Source organism: Pollachius pollachius (genome assembly GCF_949987615.1).
Source record: "Pollachius pollachius genome assembly, chromosome: 1".
Taxonomy (NCBI): domain Eukaryota; kingdom Metazoa; phylum Chordata; class Actinopteri; order Gadiformes; family Gadidae; genus Pollachius; species Pollachius pollachius.
In genome coordinates, this window is record NC_136934.1 from 52,065,444 (window position 1) to 52,082,679 (window position 17,236).

At 45.4% G+C, this 17,236-nt stretch overlaps 2 protein-coding genes across 2 annotated transcripts; both read left to right on the plus strand.

Moving 5' to 3' along the window:
- Positions 1-3,917: 3,917 nt before the first annotated feature.
- On the plus strand, positions 3,918-7,179 carry LOC307092115 (single-strand DNA endonuclease ASTE1-like; the record flags this gene model as incomplete). The annotated part of the gene is made up of 4 exons (XM_079759013.1): positions 3,918-5,162; positions 5,553-5,763; positions 6,368-6,512; positions 6,801-7,179. 4 exons carry the CDS (start codon positions 3,918-3,920, stop codon positions 7,177-7,179), a joined length of 1,980 nt encoding a protein of 659 aa, XP_079615139.1.
- Positions 7,180-8,529: 1,350 nt separating this feature from the next.
- Positions 8,530-13,087, plus strand: LOC307092125 (single-strand DNA endonuclease ASTE1-like; the record flags this gene model as incomplete). The annotated part of the gene is made up of 5 exons (XM_079759024.1): positions 8,530-8,589; positions 9,319-9,605; positions 11,630-12,007; positions 12,502-12,727; positions 12,896-13,087. 5 exons carry the CDS (start codon positions 8,530-8,532, stop codon positions 13,085-13,087), a joined length of 1,143 nt encoding a protein of 380 aa, XP_079615150.1.
- Positions 13,088-17,236: the final 4,149 nt, after the last annotated feature.

Sequence of the window (17,236 nt, forward strand, 5' to 3'; positions counted from 1 at the left end):
AGAGTGGAGAAAAAACTGCTAAACAGCAAAAACTAACATTCTCCCATTATGCGATGCTTGAACCTCGAGAAGTGAGGAGACTCGTGGCAGAGTATGTTGTCGAAGATATGCTGCCACTTTCAACAGTGGAGTCACCTTCTTTTAGAAACATTGTGAGCAAGATCCCTGTCCAGGCAAGCAACGACAAGGTAAGCTTCTATTATCAATGCCTTAGCAGATTAGTGCAACTGGGCTATAGACTCAGTCCACACGGTACACGTTAGCTTTTATTAGGCCTACTGCCATTCCGACAATCTTCCAATCAGTGGCGCCAACTTCAGGTCAACATTCGGGGATCGTAAATATTTCGTTCAAATGTGTTCAACCAAAAAGTATCCATTTCAGTATTATTTATTTGATTAATTCCAAATTCTGGTTTCGACGATGTGAAATAACCCATGTGTTACGAGTGGCGGGGCATGCACTTATTTAACATGCCCTGCTGGGGATGTATAAATACATTTTCTATGAAACTTAAAACTGGACCATTTATTCGTTAGAGTTGGATTTAAACTCAATGCAGGACCACCCTAGCTCAGTCATTATGCCAACCACATCACCTCCTGCTGTGTAATGAGCTGCATTGAACACAAGAAGATCTATTGAGAACACCAAATCCATATTTCCTGTTATTTTGGTGAAAGTAATGCAAAAGTAATGTGAAAGTAGTGTAATGCCTTACAATTCAAAGACAGTAATATTGTAATGTAACTAATTACTTTGAAATGACAGTAACAAGTAATAAATAATGCATTACGCTTTTGAGGTAACTTGCCCAACACTGATGTCACACCAAAATCGTACCGGGGCCGAAAATTGTACCGCCTACGTTATCTGCGTTCGAAAATTCCCAACCTGCCTTACGATCGCGTGGAACGTTGCCTGGCAACAGACGATCGCGTCGAACGATGACATAGGAAGGTTCATGAACATTCGCGCTCATTCATTGAGCGTCACAAGACGAAATAACATTAAAAAGATAGCACTTATTTTACAAATGACATTTATTAGCGTTGCTCACTTTATATGTGTATTGTATTTAATTGTTAGGGTTAGGGTTAGGGTTAACCCTAATCGCATTTAGCTAGTAAACTGAGTGTATTAACACAAGCCGGCTAGACTATGATACTTTAAACACTGTTTACTAGCTAAATTCAATACAATACAAATATAGAGTAAAAATAAGTGTCATCTGTATTATGCTATTTCGTCTTTGGCAACATGAGCGCAAATGTTTTTTGAAACGGATTACGGATTACGTAGGCGGTACAATTTTCGCCCCCGGTACAATTTTGGTGTGACAGGGCCCCTGCACCACCATGCCCCCCTGGACCTGTAACCATGGTGACCATATCCTGAACACAGCTATAGCGTTAAAGATGACACAAGTATAATAAGTAAAAACTCAATAATAATAATAATTATGGAAATGTTCCTTATTTTGAGAATTATAGAATATCATTTTGATATTTTAAAATGAACAGTGCCATGTCTTCTACTTACATGAGCGGTAAAGATTGATGAAAGAAGGGATGAGGAGACGGAGAGAAGGGGAAGTGAGAGCACAGAAAGAGGGGACAGGTTTCAGTGTTCCCTATGAAGGACTTATTGTCCTTTCAAGAAGGGATAGCATTAAAAACAGCTCCCCATCTATCAGTGGAGGTCCTTGAGCCAAGACACTTTGATAAGATGAAGGTTGGTCCTGCTCTCAATGTATTCAGTAAGGCAACAGGTGCTGGGCTGAAATACACGGTGCAGCAAGAACGCCACCCTCTGTCCTACCTGACTACAGCCGTGCTCCTGGAGCAGGTTGATCATCGGTTTGACCTCATGCCAGCAGATAACTGCCCTCCGCAGGCTCAAGATGGAGGAGTACCACAAGGCCATCACCTTTCTCCAGGACGTCGTCCTTCTGTTTCGTGGGGTGAAGATTGGTCCAAAAGGGGGTTGGAAGCCTGATCAAACAGGGATTATAATGGCAGCATCCCTTTTTGCCTCAGGAGTTGCTGATACGAGGGGACAGGTTTGTGTTAACTTCAAGGTTTACACAAGGCTGCCTTGAAAATACATTGAGCTGTGAGAGGTCTGAAACTCCTGTCCCAACGCAAGTTGAATTCCATTATGCACTGAGAGTCATATCTGTGGGGCAGTTCTACACGACGCATTATTGATACTTTTTCGGAAATCTGACGTAGCCTAATCCATAAAACAGTGTGACCGACGTGACTCAAATCATATACAAATATATGGCTCCTATATGCTGATACTATAACCTCAGTACACTATGCACACCAGGACATTACAGTGGATGTCATATCCTGTTGATGTCAGGAAAGTGAAACCTGTAGAGAACTAAGGAGCCATTCCCAGTGCAGGTGTGTGTGTGTGTGTGTGTGTGTGTGTGTGTGTGTGTGTGTGTATTCCACTATCTGCAGCCCCTCCCCCTCGCCATTGTATCCCGGCCACGCCCGTTTCCTAGGAGTGCAGATAGACACGCCCAACAGCTAATCAGAAACCAGACCTGCCCGCCACAATGCTGAACCTCAGTCACATCACGAACCTCCAAACATTCTTCTTTTGTTGGATGTTGAGCTTCATCATGTTTTCATGAATCCATCTTGAGTGACTTGTCACGACAAACGAGGAACCTCGTTGAATTGCGGTCCTAGAACTGCGGTCCTGATTCTGCAGTCCTATAACTGCGGTCCTGAAACCGAAGCCTCCTCTATTGAAGGATCCTGGTTCCTTTTGTGGTGTTGGTTGTTATAAATGAACACTAGGCAATAGACTTACGTCCATGAGCATCCAACAGACCATGAAGATATTAGTTATGTTTTGAGATGGTCAATTATGGTTATTCCTACTCAGTGTGACAAGAGCTGAACGCAACAACCTCGTTCCTCCGAACCTCAGTTTTGCTAAATCAACGGTGAACTGAAAGAGCTACAGTTCTATGTTTTTATTTGTTTTTCATTAAATTTATTTAATGTAAATACATTCATTGCAATCAAAATTTTTACTTGAACAATATAATTACTGTATAAATAAATGTTTTAAAAATGGTTGCTTCTGTATTGGAATCACTCTTACCATTATTTGATTGAGTAATGGCTTGTTAAGAAGGCAGTATGGAACCATATAATATATATTATAACAACAATAATTATGAAAGGTGCAAAAACATTACTAGCCATTGAGTTAGATAAACTGAAGATATTAACTAAGAAGATCACAGGAATGATGAAGAAACAACCTATGGTCTGTTTCTTCTGACAAAAATACTTATTGTAAGTCGCTTTGGATCAAAGCGTCTGCTAAATGCCCTGAATTTGACTGTAAAGGATGTTGCAAACAGTAATTACTAATAACTACCCTGAACCCAGTCTGATGACCATTTGGGGCTATCACACATCCTGCTCACTATCCTGCTCACTATCCTGCCCACTATCCTGCTCTTGCCACACCACTTGCTCTTCCTGTCCTTTTTCCTGTGGCCATCCATCATCTGTTTCCCTGTGATGGGTCATACCCCCGGGCTCTGAGGTTAGGAGTAACCAGGGGCCCCTGAAGGGGTCCGGCCGTACCATGAAGAAGTCTGACCGACGGGATTCATTCCCTAATATAGGCCCACTGTATAGGGCTATTGATACTATACACTCACACACATCAGTACAGTAGGCTATACGCTTTCTGCTGCATTGCTTCATGGGACCAGGATATGGAGTTGATGATGTGATATCTTTGAAATGTCCAGAAGCGAAACTTATAGAGAACTGAGGAGCCACTCCCAGTGAGGGTGTATAAAGGAGCTGGAATCCTCTCTGGGTTAGTCTAGTCACCATAGATAGGTGAAGTTAGAACTTGACCTGTCAGTCGCCATGGGGGTGAAGGGCTTGTGGTCGCTGCTGGAGGGAAACAGAGAGACCTACCAGGACTTAAAATTCATGGACAGCAAGCTTGTGGTGGACGGCAAAAACTTGTCTCACCTTCTCTACGATATGGCCAACCTGGACCAGAACCATGGGGGGGAGTATCTGGCCTTCCAGGCCCTGATTCAGGCTTTTTTCAAGACTCTGGACAATTGTCGAATCGAAGCACAAGTGGTGATCAACATCAAACTCAACCCCAGGAAGGGCCATCGAAAAGTTGTTCTCCAGAAGACCTCTGCCGCTCTGAAGGGCAAGAAGATGGACATCTATCCCCGCTTTACCACGACAGTGTTTGAGCAGACGCTAAGTGACATGAAGGTGCCGCTGGTCAGGTGCTTCGGAGAGGCTGACGGCCAGCTGGCTGCCCTGGCCAGAGAGTGGTCCTGCCCGGTGCTGTCCGAAGACACTGACTTCTACATCTACGACCTTCCAGAGGGTGTTCTACCCCTGGATCACTTCCAGTGGGACTCAGTTAAAACAAGTGAGGCCAGGAGTTACATCTCCTGCAAGCGATACACCACGCCCAAATTCTGTACCCATTTCAACATCGACCACCAGCTGCTGCCCGTCTTCGCCGCTTTGGCAGGGAACAGCTATGACAACTTCAGAGATGTTAATTGGGCCAGGAATGTTCCAGCGGGAAGACCTACAATGAAGTTCAGAGAAGCCTGCCTGGTGGGCCTCCTGAGTTGGCTGGGAGCCAGGAAAGATGAGACGACAGAAGACACCTTGACAGCAGCGATAGCACTCATACCCAACATTAGCCAACAGGCGCGGATGGAAATGTGGACAGAGTTGCAGAACGCCATGCTAGAGTACCGACTCCCCAGCTCCTCCCTGCAGAGGTTTTTCAGTGAGGGAACTGATCCGCCGCTGCCTGCTGAGATGTGGAGATGGGTCCCTGAGTGGGTCCGTGCGTCCCTGGCCAGAGGAGACCTGAGGGCCAACATACTGCACTATGACATACTGGTGCAAAGGAGGAAGTTTCTGCGAATCCAGGTGGAGCCCAGCGACCTACAGAGCTCTAACCTCACCTCACGGCCCATCCGGCAGGTGATGTACGGGCTGCTGCTGGGCCAGGGGGGGGGCGAGGTGGAGGAGGTGGACCGGGTCGGTCTGGAGGCCGTCAGTGTCAAGGTGCAACCGCTGGTCCAAGGAGCCGCTCAGACGCTGAGGCTGGACTCTCTGCCCCAGGTAGGCCTACGGACTCATTCAGCTGGATGATAGACAGAGCATAGTTATATAATAGATGGACACTAGCAGTCAGCATGGCTATCTACAAACAAAGAACATGGCTAGGATAAATCGATGCTAGAGCTAGGTTATATCAGGAGGGTTACAAGCTGATTAATGTTGTGTAATCAATTAGGGATATGTATAAACCCGACCATATATTATCAACAACTGTCTCTTTTTTCATAGCAACACGTCATTCAAATCAAATCCGTCTAACTCCTTACTCCAACCGATATTGTCAACTTCTTTGAGCACTACCTTGGTGAAATTAATATTTTAGTTTTATAACGTAATTCAGAGTTCTTGGTTATCCTTTAAATGGACATGTGATTTGTTCCCACTTCCCAGGGAGGCCGTGAGACTGTGAGGCTGCAGGTGTGTCTGGAGACGCTGGGCGTGGAGGAAGAGACGCTGGAGGGAGTTCCGGCTCACCTGCGCCTCCCAGTGGCTGTGACCTGCTACTGGCTGAGGAGGGCCAGCCCTGAGCCGACGGTCCTCAAAGCTCTGCTGATGGTCATGGTCCAAGGAGAACTGGAACGACGGACAGGAGGGACAACAGGTAGGTAGCACATGTGGTGCTCAGCAAAAAACTCAAACAAACAAACAATCAAACAAACACTCATCCCTGTGTGTGTGTCTGTCTGTCTGTCTGTCTGTCTGTCTGTCTGTCTGTCTGTCTGTCTGTCTGTCTGTGTGTGTGTGTGTGTGTGTGTGTGTGTGTGTGTGTGTGTGTGTGTGTGTGCGCGTGTGCATCAAGTCTTTATTATTGCCAAATGACATAAATCGTCTAGAATTCACTCTGGTGATTTGGCTCAAACAGGACAGTGGAGACAACCAATCTGCCTGGACATGCAGAAAAGACATCACATAAAAAATAGACACATGCGTTGTAACCAGTGTGAAAATACAATAAATAAATAAGTAGCTAAGACAAAGTGCTAATGCACTTAAATACCCTGAGGAGGAGGACACAGCTTTATTTCAGGGGGATGTGTCATTTAGAGGGCTCACATTTAAATCTGCAATAAAATGCATTTAGTTTGTAGCAAGGGGTCATCATCAAGAACTGCCTGACTGTTTTCATAATTAGTTATCTGCTATGGCTATGACAAACACCCCTGCTGTGTGTGTGTGTGTGTGTGTGTGTGTGTGTGTGTGTGTAGGCTGGCAGGGGTATACCAATCACCTCTCTAAGCCTCTGGATGGTGTCGTGGCTCACAGCTTCAACCAATGGCAGGCCTGCCTGAAGGATGCCTCCCAGCTCAACCTGCTGCTCTGCAGGCCTCTCCCTGAACCCCACTTCGCCTGGTGAGACACCCAGACAGTACTGTCTCCAAAGCAACACCATCACCTAGTCAGTACTGTTTGCATAGCAAAACCATAACTAGCCATTACTGTTTCCATAGTGAGACAATCATATAAAGTCAGAAGTAACTTTAAATAACAGGACAACATCACAAGACTGATTTTAACAGCGAAATACTGAGAAATGTTAACGTATAAACATTTGTGACGGAGAAAGTTGAGGGTTGGGTCAACCGAACGAAGTTTTAAGATAAGATAAGTGCTTCATTAATCCCAGACGGGTTGGTCCAGGTTGTACCAGGGCAGGCTGGTGCACCGGCGGCAGAAGCAGCTCCAGGAGAGAGAACCAGAGGACATCGTACAGGACGACCAGTTCAGGAGACTGTACAGGAGGCTCCTGGGAGCAGTGACCCAGTCAGACCCCGGGGCCAACAGGAGAGCTGGGGGGCCTGAGGCCCAGCTGAGGGCCAGCATGGAGCACCTTCACCTCAACACCCTGGATGAGGAGGAGGAGGAAGAGGAGGAAGAGGAGGAGGAGGAGGAGGAGGAGGAGGCGGAGGAGGAGCAGGGCGGGGCTGCATTCCTGGATCAGGGCTCGGATTGGGTGGAGGTTAAAGGCAGGAGGAGGAAGCGTTGGGGGGGGGGGGCTTGTGAGGAACAGATTTGGTAACACGTTACCGTCATATATTATATTAAGCAGCAACAGAGTTATAAAACCTTTTCGTCATTTTGGTATTGTATCTTCAATAAGAAACTAGGAAGGAAGAAAAAGGAGAGTTGAGAACATTGGAATAGGATGTTGCATCACAATATTATGGTTGTGGGCTTTTTCTAAGCGTGAATCATAACTTGTGTTGTGGGCTTGGTTCAAATTATCGATTTTCTGATTAAAATTGATCTTCCTTTGAATTTGCTTATTAATTAATAAAATCTGATGATTGATCTTTCAATTCAACATGTACATATACATACATACATATATATGTATATATATGTATACAAATATATATATATATATACATCTACACTTATATACTGCATATATACATATATATATATATATATATATACATATATGTATATATGCAGTATATATGTGTGTATATATATATATATATATGTATATATATGTATACATACTGGTTTTACTATGCACTTATTTACTGCAATTCATGATATGAATCAATAAACTCAGAGCCTGTCAGCAGCTTGTCCGCTCTTCCTCCGTGTTGTCCTAAAGTCTCCACCACGGTTTCCTGAGCTGCATGAGGAGGCTCCAATCGCTCAGAGAAAGGAGTACAGATGTTCTCCTCCCCACCAACGCAGGGAGGAGAACCAAACGGTTGGCTCAAACCGGCAGGAGCAATCTGACTAATAAAAGATTACAATGACAAAAAAAAGAAGTGAGGCCAAGACTAGGCTGAGAGCAGCTGCTATTCCCACCATCCCTGTGCATCGTCCTCAAACACAGGAGGGCCTCTACACCACCATGTACCCCTGGACCTGTAACCATGGAGACCATATCCAGACCACAGCTGGAGCGTTAAAGGAGACACAGGTACAACATGTATGAACTCTGAATAATTATGGAAATGTTTCTTATTTTGAAAATTATAGAATATCATTTTGATATAGAACAGTGCCATGTCTTCTACTTACATGAGCGGTAAAGATTGATGATAGAAGGGATGAGGAGACGGAGAGAAGGGAAAGTGAGAGCACAGAAAGAGGGGACAGGTTTCAGTGTTCCCTATGAAGGACTTATTGTCCTTTCAAGAAGGGATAGCATTAAAAACAGCTCCCCATCTATCAGTGGAGGTCCTTGATTCAAGTCACTTTGATAAGATGAAGGTTGGTCCTGCTCTCAATGTATTCAGTAAGGCAACAGGTGCTGGGCTGAAAGACACGGTGCAGCAAGAACGCCTCCCTCTGTCCTACCTGACTACAGCCGTGCTCCTGGAGCAGGTTGATCATCGGTTTGACCTCATGTCATCAGATAACTGCCCTCCGCAGGCTCAAGATGGAGGAGTACCACAAGGCCATCACCTTTCTCCAGGACATCGTCCTTCTGTTTCGTGGGGTGAAGATTGGTCCAAAAGGGGGTTGGAAGCCTGATCAAACAGGGATGATAATGGCAGCATCCCTTTTTGCCTCAGGAGTTGCTGATACGAGGGGACAGGTTTGTGTTAACTTCAAGGTTTACACAAGGCTGCCTTGAAAATACATTGAGCTGAGTCCATTATACACTGAGAATCATATCTGTGGGGCAGCTCCAGACCACGCACTACATAAGGACATTGAGTGTGATTTAAGCACTTTTGGTGAGACAAAAGCGCACTATAAATCCAATTTATGGTTATTATTATTATACACGCTACAGAAACAAAGACAGGAAGGGCCGGTCCAGAAACCCGGAGAGGGAGGGGTGGGAATGAGCAGGAAGGGGCGGAGTTCCAGGGGTGGGGGCAATAGGGGAGCTGCTAGATCAGGGTGTCGCCTCGCTGTGCACCTTAAATCTTGGTGTTTTGGCGTCTCCTGAGCTATGCTACTCGACATTTCACTTTCATTTTGCGAAGTTGGGACATTCCTGGCGGGCGTCGTTGTTAAAAAAACTTGTCAAACACGTGAGGAACTCCGACCTAACCTGAAAACGTTGACGTATGAATCTATTTTATAAAGCCTCTTATCAACAATGTGCGATTGAATGGGGAAGGTCTTTCACTATTTAATGATATATCATGCCTAAAAACATTTCAACATCTCAAATGTATTTCTAAGATGTCAATTGTAAAGTGATCTACCACGACAGACAAAGCTGCAGAAGTCCACGCTGGAGTACCGCCTCCTCAGCTCCTCTCTGCGGGGGTTCTTCAGTGAGGGAACCGTTCCCTCGCTGCCTGCTGAGATGTTAATCTGCGTCCCCGACTGGGTCCGCACGCCCCTGGCCAGAGGAGAGCTGGGGGCTGACATTCTGGACCTGTTGGTGCACAAGAGGAAGATATTGCCAACCCAGGTGGAGCGCAGCGAGCTGCAGAGCTCCAACCTCACCTCACGGCCCATCCGGAAGGTGTGGTACGGGCTGCTGCTGGGACAGAGGTGGGGTGAGGTGGAGGAGGTGGACGGGGGAGGTACGAAGCCTGCGAGTGTCAAGGTGCAACCGCTGATCCACGGAGCTGCTAAGACTCTGAGGCTGGACTCTCTGAACCAGGTAGGCCTTCAGACTTATTCAGCTGGCTGATAGGTGGATAATAGATAAAGAGATCGACCAAAGATGGATAACAGATTGATATTAGATTGATTATAGCAGCAGCACCTAGTAAGAAGAAGGCTTACATGTCAGCAGCAACTTTAAAAGAACAATCCAAATTCAATGAATACTTCATGATAGTTAGGTTTAATTGACTGTTACATTTTTTCAGGGTGGATTTCCATCTAATTGCATTACGTTTTTCAATTGATATGTTTGATCTCTCGAGACAACTTTTTCCACCAAAATCGGCCCTCCGTCTGTTGATGTGTATCCCAGAGTCAGTTGAAACACCCCCTGAGATTCTTGGCACTTCACCATTAACAACCTTATTAATGGTCCCACGGCATCAAAATGACATAATTCACTTCATGAGGTTTTCTAACATTGATATGAGTTCACGTAGCCTGCCTATGGTCCCCCAGTAGCTAGAAATGGTGTTAGGTGTAAAACGAGCAGTAGGTATCCTGCTCTGCCTTTGATAAGACAAAGCTCAGACGCACCGATCTGGAATTTCCCCATATGTCGTCATACAGGGGCTTGCTACCTCCCCTTTCACTTCTCAGCCCGCCCAGAGAATTTGGCCCACCAATGAGACAATGAGCTACGACCGTGCGAGCGCCACGTGTGTGTGAATGAATGCACACCCTTTAACACAAGTGTTGTACACTTTGTTATTCAGATAACCGTTCAGCTGTTGGGATTATGGCACATAACATGTCGGGTTATCTGACGTCTCTGGTATAACGAGACTGTAGTTGGGGTTATCGCAGCCATGGTTGAGAAGGAATTGGGAGGGAAAGGAACTTTGGCTTTGATTCCCTGAGATACATGGACCACGACATGGAAGAGAAAGGGATTGTTGCCCGCGATTGTCTCCCGCCAGAGCCCCGCTGCCCGCTGCCGAAGCACCGCCGCCGTGAGGCACCACCGCCGTGAGGCACCACCGCCGTGAGGCACCACCGCCGTGAGGCACCACCGCCGTGAGGCACCACCGCCACGAGGCACCACCGCCGTGAGGCACCACCGCCGTGAGGCACCACCGCCGTGAGGCACCACCCGCCGCCGATGCGGTGGCCCCTCGACAGCGGGCAGTGGGGCTCTGGCGGGAGACATTCGCTGTCAACAATCGTGGGCAACATCCCCTTTCTCCTCCATGTCGCGGTTCAGTCTACTTCAGATTGATGTGGAAGAACCAGAGACACCGGAGAACCCGACGCAGTTGTTTGAGATTCATAATATCGTCTGGAGGCGCACACAGCTTTTGGCCGTGATAATATGTATTATATTACACAGATATCTATGTAAGATACAATATTATTTAGATTTAGAGCTCAAGGACTCCCGCCGGAGCACCCGGAGTCTTCTAGAATATTTACAGAACACGGCCAAAAGCTGTGTGCGCCTCCGAATGATATTATGATCTGAGCCATTGCGGTACATCCACTGTAAACACGAGCGCATGGTACCGTTGGGTCACACCCCCACCCTCCACCTTGACCCTCTCTAAAAATCGGCACGTTTATGGAAAGCATTGTCGGACTGGCTCGTAGTGGCTGTAATTCTGCACCAAGGCTGAATTTCTTGAACGTCTTCAAGTACTGTATAAGGGGACCCCTAACACCTACATGAAATAATTCATGAAGTAGCATGCCATGGGACCTTTAAAGAGCCATATCTTAACCTGGTTGACTGTTTTCCACATTGAGACCAATTCAATTCTCAAAGTGGGAGGGTAGTAGGTGTATGCATGCTGCAAGTCTTATAAATCATCTGCATTTAATAAACAGCATGTGTTGATCCTATAGAAGGAGTGATCTGAGCTAAACCATCTAAAAGTGGTGTTCTTGGTGTGGTTTGTTCCCACTTCCAGCGCTGTGAGGCTGCGGGTGTGTCTGGAGACGCTGGGCGTGGAGGAAGAGACGCTGGAGGGAGTTCCGGCTCACCTGCGCCTCCCAGTGGCTGTGACCTGCTACTGGCTGAGGAGGGCCAGCCCTGAGCCGACGCTCCTCAAAGCTCTGCTGATGGTCATGGCCCAAGAAGAATGTGCCCGTTTGTGTGTGTGTGTGTGTGTGTTTGTGTGTGTGTGTGTGTGTGTGTGTGAAGGCTGGCAGGGGTATTCCAACAGGATCTTTCGGCCTCTTGTTGGTGTCGTGGCTCACAGCTTCAACCAATGGCAGGCCTGCCTGAATGACGCCTCCCAGCTCAACCTGCTGCTCTGCAAGCCCCTCCCTGAACCCCACTTCGCCTGGTGAGACACCCAGACAGTACTGTTTCCATAGCAACACCATCAACCAGTCAGCACTGTTTCCATAGCAACACCATCACCCAGACAGTACTGTTTCTATAGTAACACCATCACCTAGCTAGTACTGTTTCCATATTAACACCATCACCCATCTTGTACTGTTACCATAGTAACACACGTCACCTAGTCAGTACTGTTTCCATAGTAACACCATTGCCTAGCCAGTACACAATCACCTAGGCAGCCCATGTTCTGTTTCCATAGTTTCACCATTGCATAGCCATTACTGTTACCATAGTTACACCATTTCAAAAGCTCCTGTGGAGACAGTAATACATAAAAATAATTAAAAGTAACGTACCGAGATTGGGATATTTTAACGATATTTTAGTGATAAAATGAGTAATTGTTAAAGACACAGATTTGTGACAGAAAAAGTTGAGAATGTAGTTTTAAGATAAGGCAGTGCTTCATTAATCCCAGACGGGTTGGTCCGGGTTGTACCAGGGCAGGCTGGTGCACCGGCGGCAGAAGCAGCTCCAGGAGAGGAGGCCAGAGGAGATACTTCACAGCCCCCAGTTCAGGAGACTGTACAGGAGGCTCCTGGGAGCAGTGACCCAGACAGACCCCGGGGCCAACAGGAGAGCTGGGGGGCCTGAGGCCCAGCTGAGGGCCAGCATGGAGCGCCTTCACCTCAACACCCTGGATGAGGAAGAGGAGGAGCTGGGCGGGGCTGAGGCCCAGCTGAGGGCCAGCATGGAGCACCTCAACACCCTTCACCTCAACACCCTGGATGAGGAAGAGGAGGAGCTGGGCGGGGCTGAGGCCCAGCTGAGGGCCAGCATGGAGCACCTCAACACCCTTCACCTCAACACCCTGGATGAGGAAGAGGAGGAGCTGGGCGGGGCTGAAGGCCTGGGTCAGGGCTCTGATAGGCCTAGGGTGACGGTTAGAACACGCTACAGAACCAAACACAGGAAGGACCGGTCCAGAAACCCAGAACTGGGGAGGAAGCAGGAGAGGGAGGGGTGGGGGGGAGCAGGAAGGGGGGGGCTTATGAGGAACAGTGTTGGGGTATATTGAGATATACAGTGGGGCAAAAAAGTATTTAGTCAGCCACCAATTGTGCAAGTTCTCCCACTTAAAAAGATGAGAGAGGCCTGTAATTTCATCATAGGTAAACCTAAAAATCTAGAAAATCACATTGTCTGATTTTTAAAGAATTTATTTGCAAATTATGGTGGAAAATAAGTATTTGGTCAATAACAAAAGGTCATCTCAATACTTTGTTACATGCCCTTTGTTGGCAATGACAGAGGTCAAACGTTTTCTGTAAGTCTTTACAAGGTTTTCACACACTGCTGCTGGTATTTTGGCCCATTCCTCCATGCAGATCTCCTCTAGAGCATTGATGTTTTTGGGCCTTCGCTGGGCAACACGGACTTTCAACTCCCTCCAAAGATTTTCTATGGGGTTGAGATCAGGAGACTGGCTAGGCCACTCCAGGACCTTGAAATGCTTCTTACGAAGCCACTCCTTCGTTGCCCGGGCGGTGTGTTTGGGGTCATTGTCATGCTGAAAGACCCAGCCACGTTTCATCTTCAGTGCCCTTGCTGATGGAAGGAGGTTTTCACTCAAAATCTCACGATACATGGCCCCATTCATTCTTTCCGTCACACGGATCAGACGTCCTGGTCCCTTGGCAGAAAAACAGCCCCAAAGCATGATGTTTCCACCCCCATGCTTCACTGTAGGTATGGTGTTCTTTGGATGCAACTCAGCATTCTTTCTCCTCCAAACACGACGAGTTGAGTTTTTACCAAAAAGTTATATTTTGGTTTCATCTGACCATATGACATTCTCCCAATCCTGTTCTGGATCATCCAAATGCTCTCTAGCAAACTCCAAACGGGCCCGGACATGCACTGGCTTTAGCAGGGGGACACGTCTGGCACTGCAGGATTTGAGTCCCTGGCGGCGTAGTGTGTTAGTGATGGTAGCCTTTGTTACTTTGGTACCAGCTCTCTGGAGGTCATTCACTTGGTCCCCCCGTGTGGTTCTGGGATTTTTGTTCACCGTTCTTGTGATCATTTTGACCCCACAGGGTGAGATCTTGTGTGGAGCCCCAGATCGAGGGAGATTATCAGTGGTCTTGTATGTATTCCATTTCCTAATAATTGCTCCCACAGTTGATTTCTTCACACCAAGCTGCTTACCTATTGCAGATTCAGACTTCCCAGCCTGGTGCAGGTCTACAATTGTGTTTCTGGTGTCCTTTGACAGCTCTTTGGTCTTGGCCATAGTGGAGTTTGGAGTGTGACTGTTTGAGGTTGTGGACAGGTGTCTTTTATACTGATAAGGAGTTCAAACAGGTGCCATTAATACAGGAAATGAGTGGAGGACAGAGGAGCCTCTTAAAGAAGAAGTTACAGGTCTGTGACAGCCAGAAATCTTGCTGGTTTGTAGGTGACCAAATACTTATTTTCCACCATAATTTGCAAATAAATTCTTAAAAAATCTGACAATGTGATTTTCTGGATTTTTTTTTTTCATTTTGTCTCTCATAGCTGAGGTTTACCTATGATGAAATTGACAGCCCTCTCTCGTCTTTTTAAGTGGGAGAACTTGCACAATTGGTGGCTGACTAAATACTTTTTTGCCCCACTGTATAGTCGATATATTGTTTTGTTTCCCTTTCTTCTGACAAAAAAGCGTCAGCTATATCCCCTAAAGGTAAATGTAAGGCCAATATACGAGGAGAGTTGAGATCATTTGACTAATAAATTTAACTTAATATAAAACCAAACCAAATAAGAACAATTTTCCACCGTCTGTATTGATTATTATATTACTAAAGTTCTGTAAATACTTTACTGTGTGTGTGTGTGTGTGTGTGTGTGTGTGTGTGTGTGTGAGAGAATGTCATAGTGTATGGTGCGTTAGGGGGTCATGGTATGGGTCACAGCGTGTGTCAGTGTGTGTGTCAGTGTGTGTCAGCGTGTGTCAGTGTGTGTGTGACCTCCACTGTCTTTCTGATGGAGAGGCAGGCGTAGCCGTGCACCACGTCACCACAGTCACAACGCAAGGATATCAGGCAACGTGATCCCCACCCAAACGACTCCAGAGGTGGTTTGTATCGGTCAGGGGTCGGCAACACTAGGCACGAGTGCACGTGGCAGTGTAATCATTGGCACTCTTTTTTTTTTTTTTTTACATTTTAGTATTATTAATTTTTTTTACCGATACAATGGGGCAGCATAATCATTACTTCAGATATATTTTGCACTTTATTCTGTTCTGGGCATTTCCTCCCAGTGCAAATTTGTTTAAAGTAATTACTGAAAGCAGTGTTCTGAAATGGGATCAATTAATAGTTTTAAACCTGTCATGTACGGTAATTGAAATGTGCCTGCGCATATACTGTGGCATATACGTTAAGACAGCAGTGATAGGAATGCCACCAGATACACTGGATGTATGTACCGCAACGAGTTCGAAGTAAAAGCCTTTCCACGATAAACGCCTCAGGAGCAATTCTTGACAAAACCTATGTTGTAAGTTATAGAGAAGAAGATATATAAAATATTGTTGCAAGTGGCCTGTATGCATGGCCTTTACATGGTTTTTGGAAAGCTGCACATGTCTTAAAGATACTGATGTGGATGTCTCCAACATTCTCATATAATGTCTGTTCTTTACATTTCTTAAAGTCTGATTATGTTTTTGAATGAGTTTCTGAAAGCAGTGTGTTAAGTTGGGACACATGTAATTATAATTTGTAAGCCCATGTTGCAAATGTTGCCTTAGCCCACCCTATCGTTTCGTCCTCAAATCTAATATTCTACCGTTTTTTTTTACACAAATAATGAGGGGATGGATGCTGTACACTAATAAACAGGCTCAAATGGGTTAGTGAAATCGAGCGCAACCTTCCTGCAGGAATCTCTTACATCTGATTGGTGGGTGGGCGTCTCCTGTTTGACAAAACCAAAAGTGCAGCACGAGCGCACCTAACATAGTTTCTGCTGTTTCGTCTGTCAAAGAGGCTAGTTAGTCTTTATCAGAAAATCCACGATTTTCAGCTGTGATATAACATGACCAGGTAATAATTCATTTTAAAACCTCGTCAGATGTCTATTAAATGACAGTTGACCAAAGGGCGATTCTATCCATGCCTCTTCTTGAGTTGCTTCATGTTTTAGTCGGCAGAGCCTTGTAATGGTGCATAGCATGATAAGCATGATAAGGCGCAAGGAGCAGAAAATGTTGACAAGGGTGCTACTTTTCAGTTTTAAAAAACGCTGGCAGTATTTTATCAGCTGAGGGCGATTTCATTGCCATAACGTGAGCTGATCAACTAGTACAACATGTTCTAGACTAACACTATGAGACTCATTGTATTAGTCTAGTACATGTTGTACTTGTTGATTTTTTTGCATCACAAGTTTTATAAAAATGTATGGGTCCCTGAAAGTGAGGCGACATAGTTTAGTGCTCCAGAAATAGTGGTCTGTTTCTCATAGTATTAATCTAGTATATGTTGTAGGCCTACTCGTTGAAATTTAATGAAAATATATGTTGATACAATATTCAGATATCAATAAAACAATATTTGTTCTCAAAGTTTGCATTTTACTTTTTCGTCACATTTTCCATATTTACCATGTATAGTTTAGGCCTACTTTTAAAACCAATATGTTTCTGTGTAAATACAAAAAAAAGGTTCACATCCATTTGATTATTCCTTCATCTAAACAGTCTTTTTTCCTTTCATCACTTTAGTGGTTCAGAACTGCATTATTTAGCTCACACTTTCATCTATTGGCTTAGACATGCAACAGCATAGAAACTAAGAAATAGAGGTCAAAGAATCTTGGACAGGACAAAAGAAAAATCATGGATGATATAATTCTACATTTACAACAGTGTTGTCTATTAATTACATAAAAATATTATATACAATTTATTTCTTCTTTAATAGTAGCCAAAATGTGTTTAATCCTTTCCTCTGGGATTAAATATTCATTGGTATTATGAGTCTAACTGAAGTTAAACTGTTACAAAAGGATCTCCACCAGGTCACCCTAAAATGCAGCAGAATAAAATGCCCCCCCCCTTTATATACTTCATATTCCCCTTTGGCTTCCTGGGGGCTAAGCCCCCCCCAAAAGTCAGAACCTAGAATCGCCCCTGGTCGGGGTTCTGTCTTTTTAAGATATTTTCGACTTTACA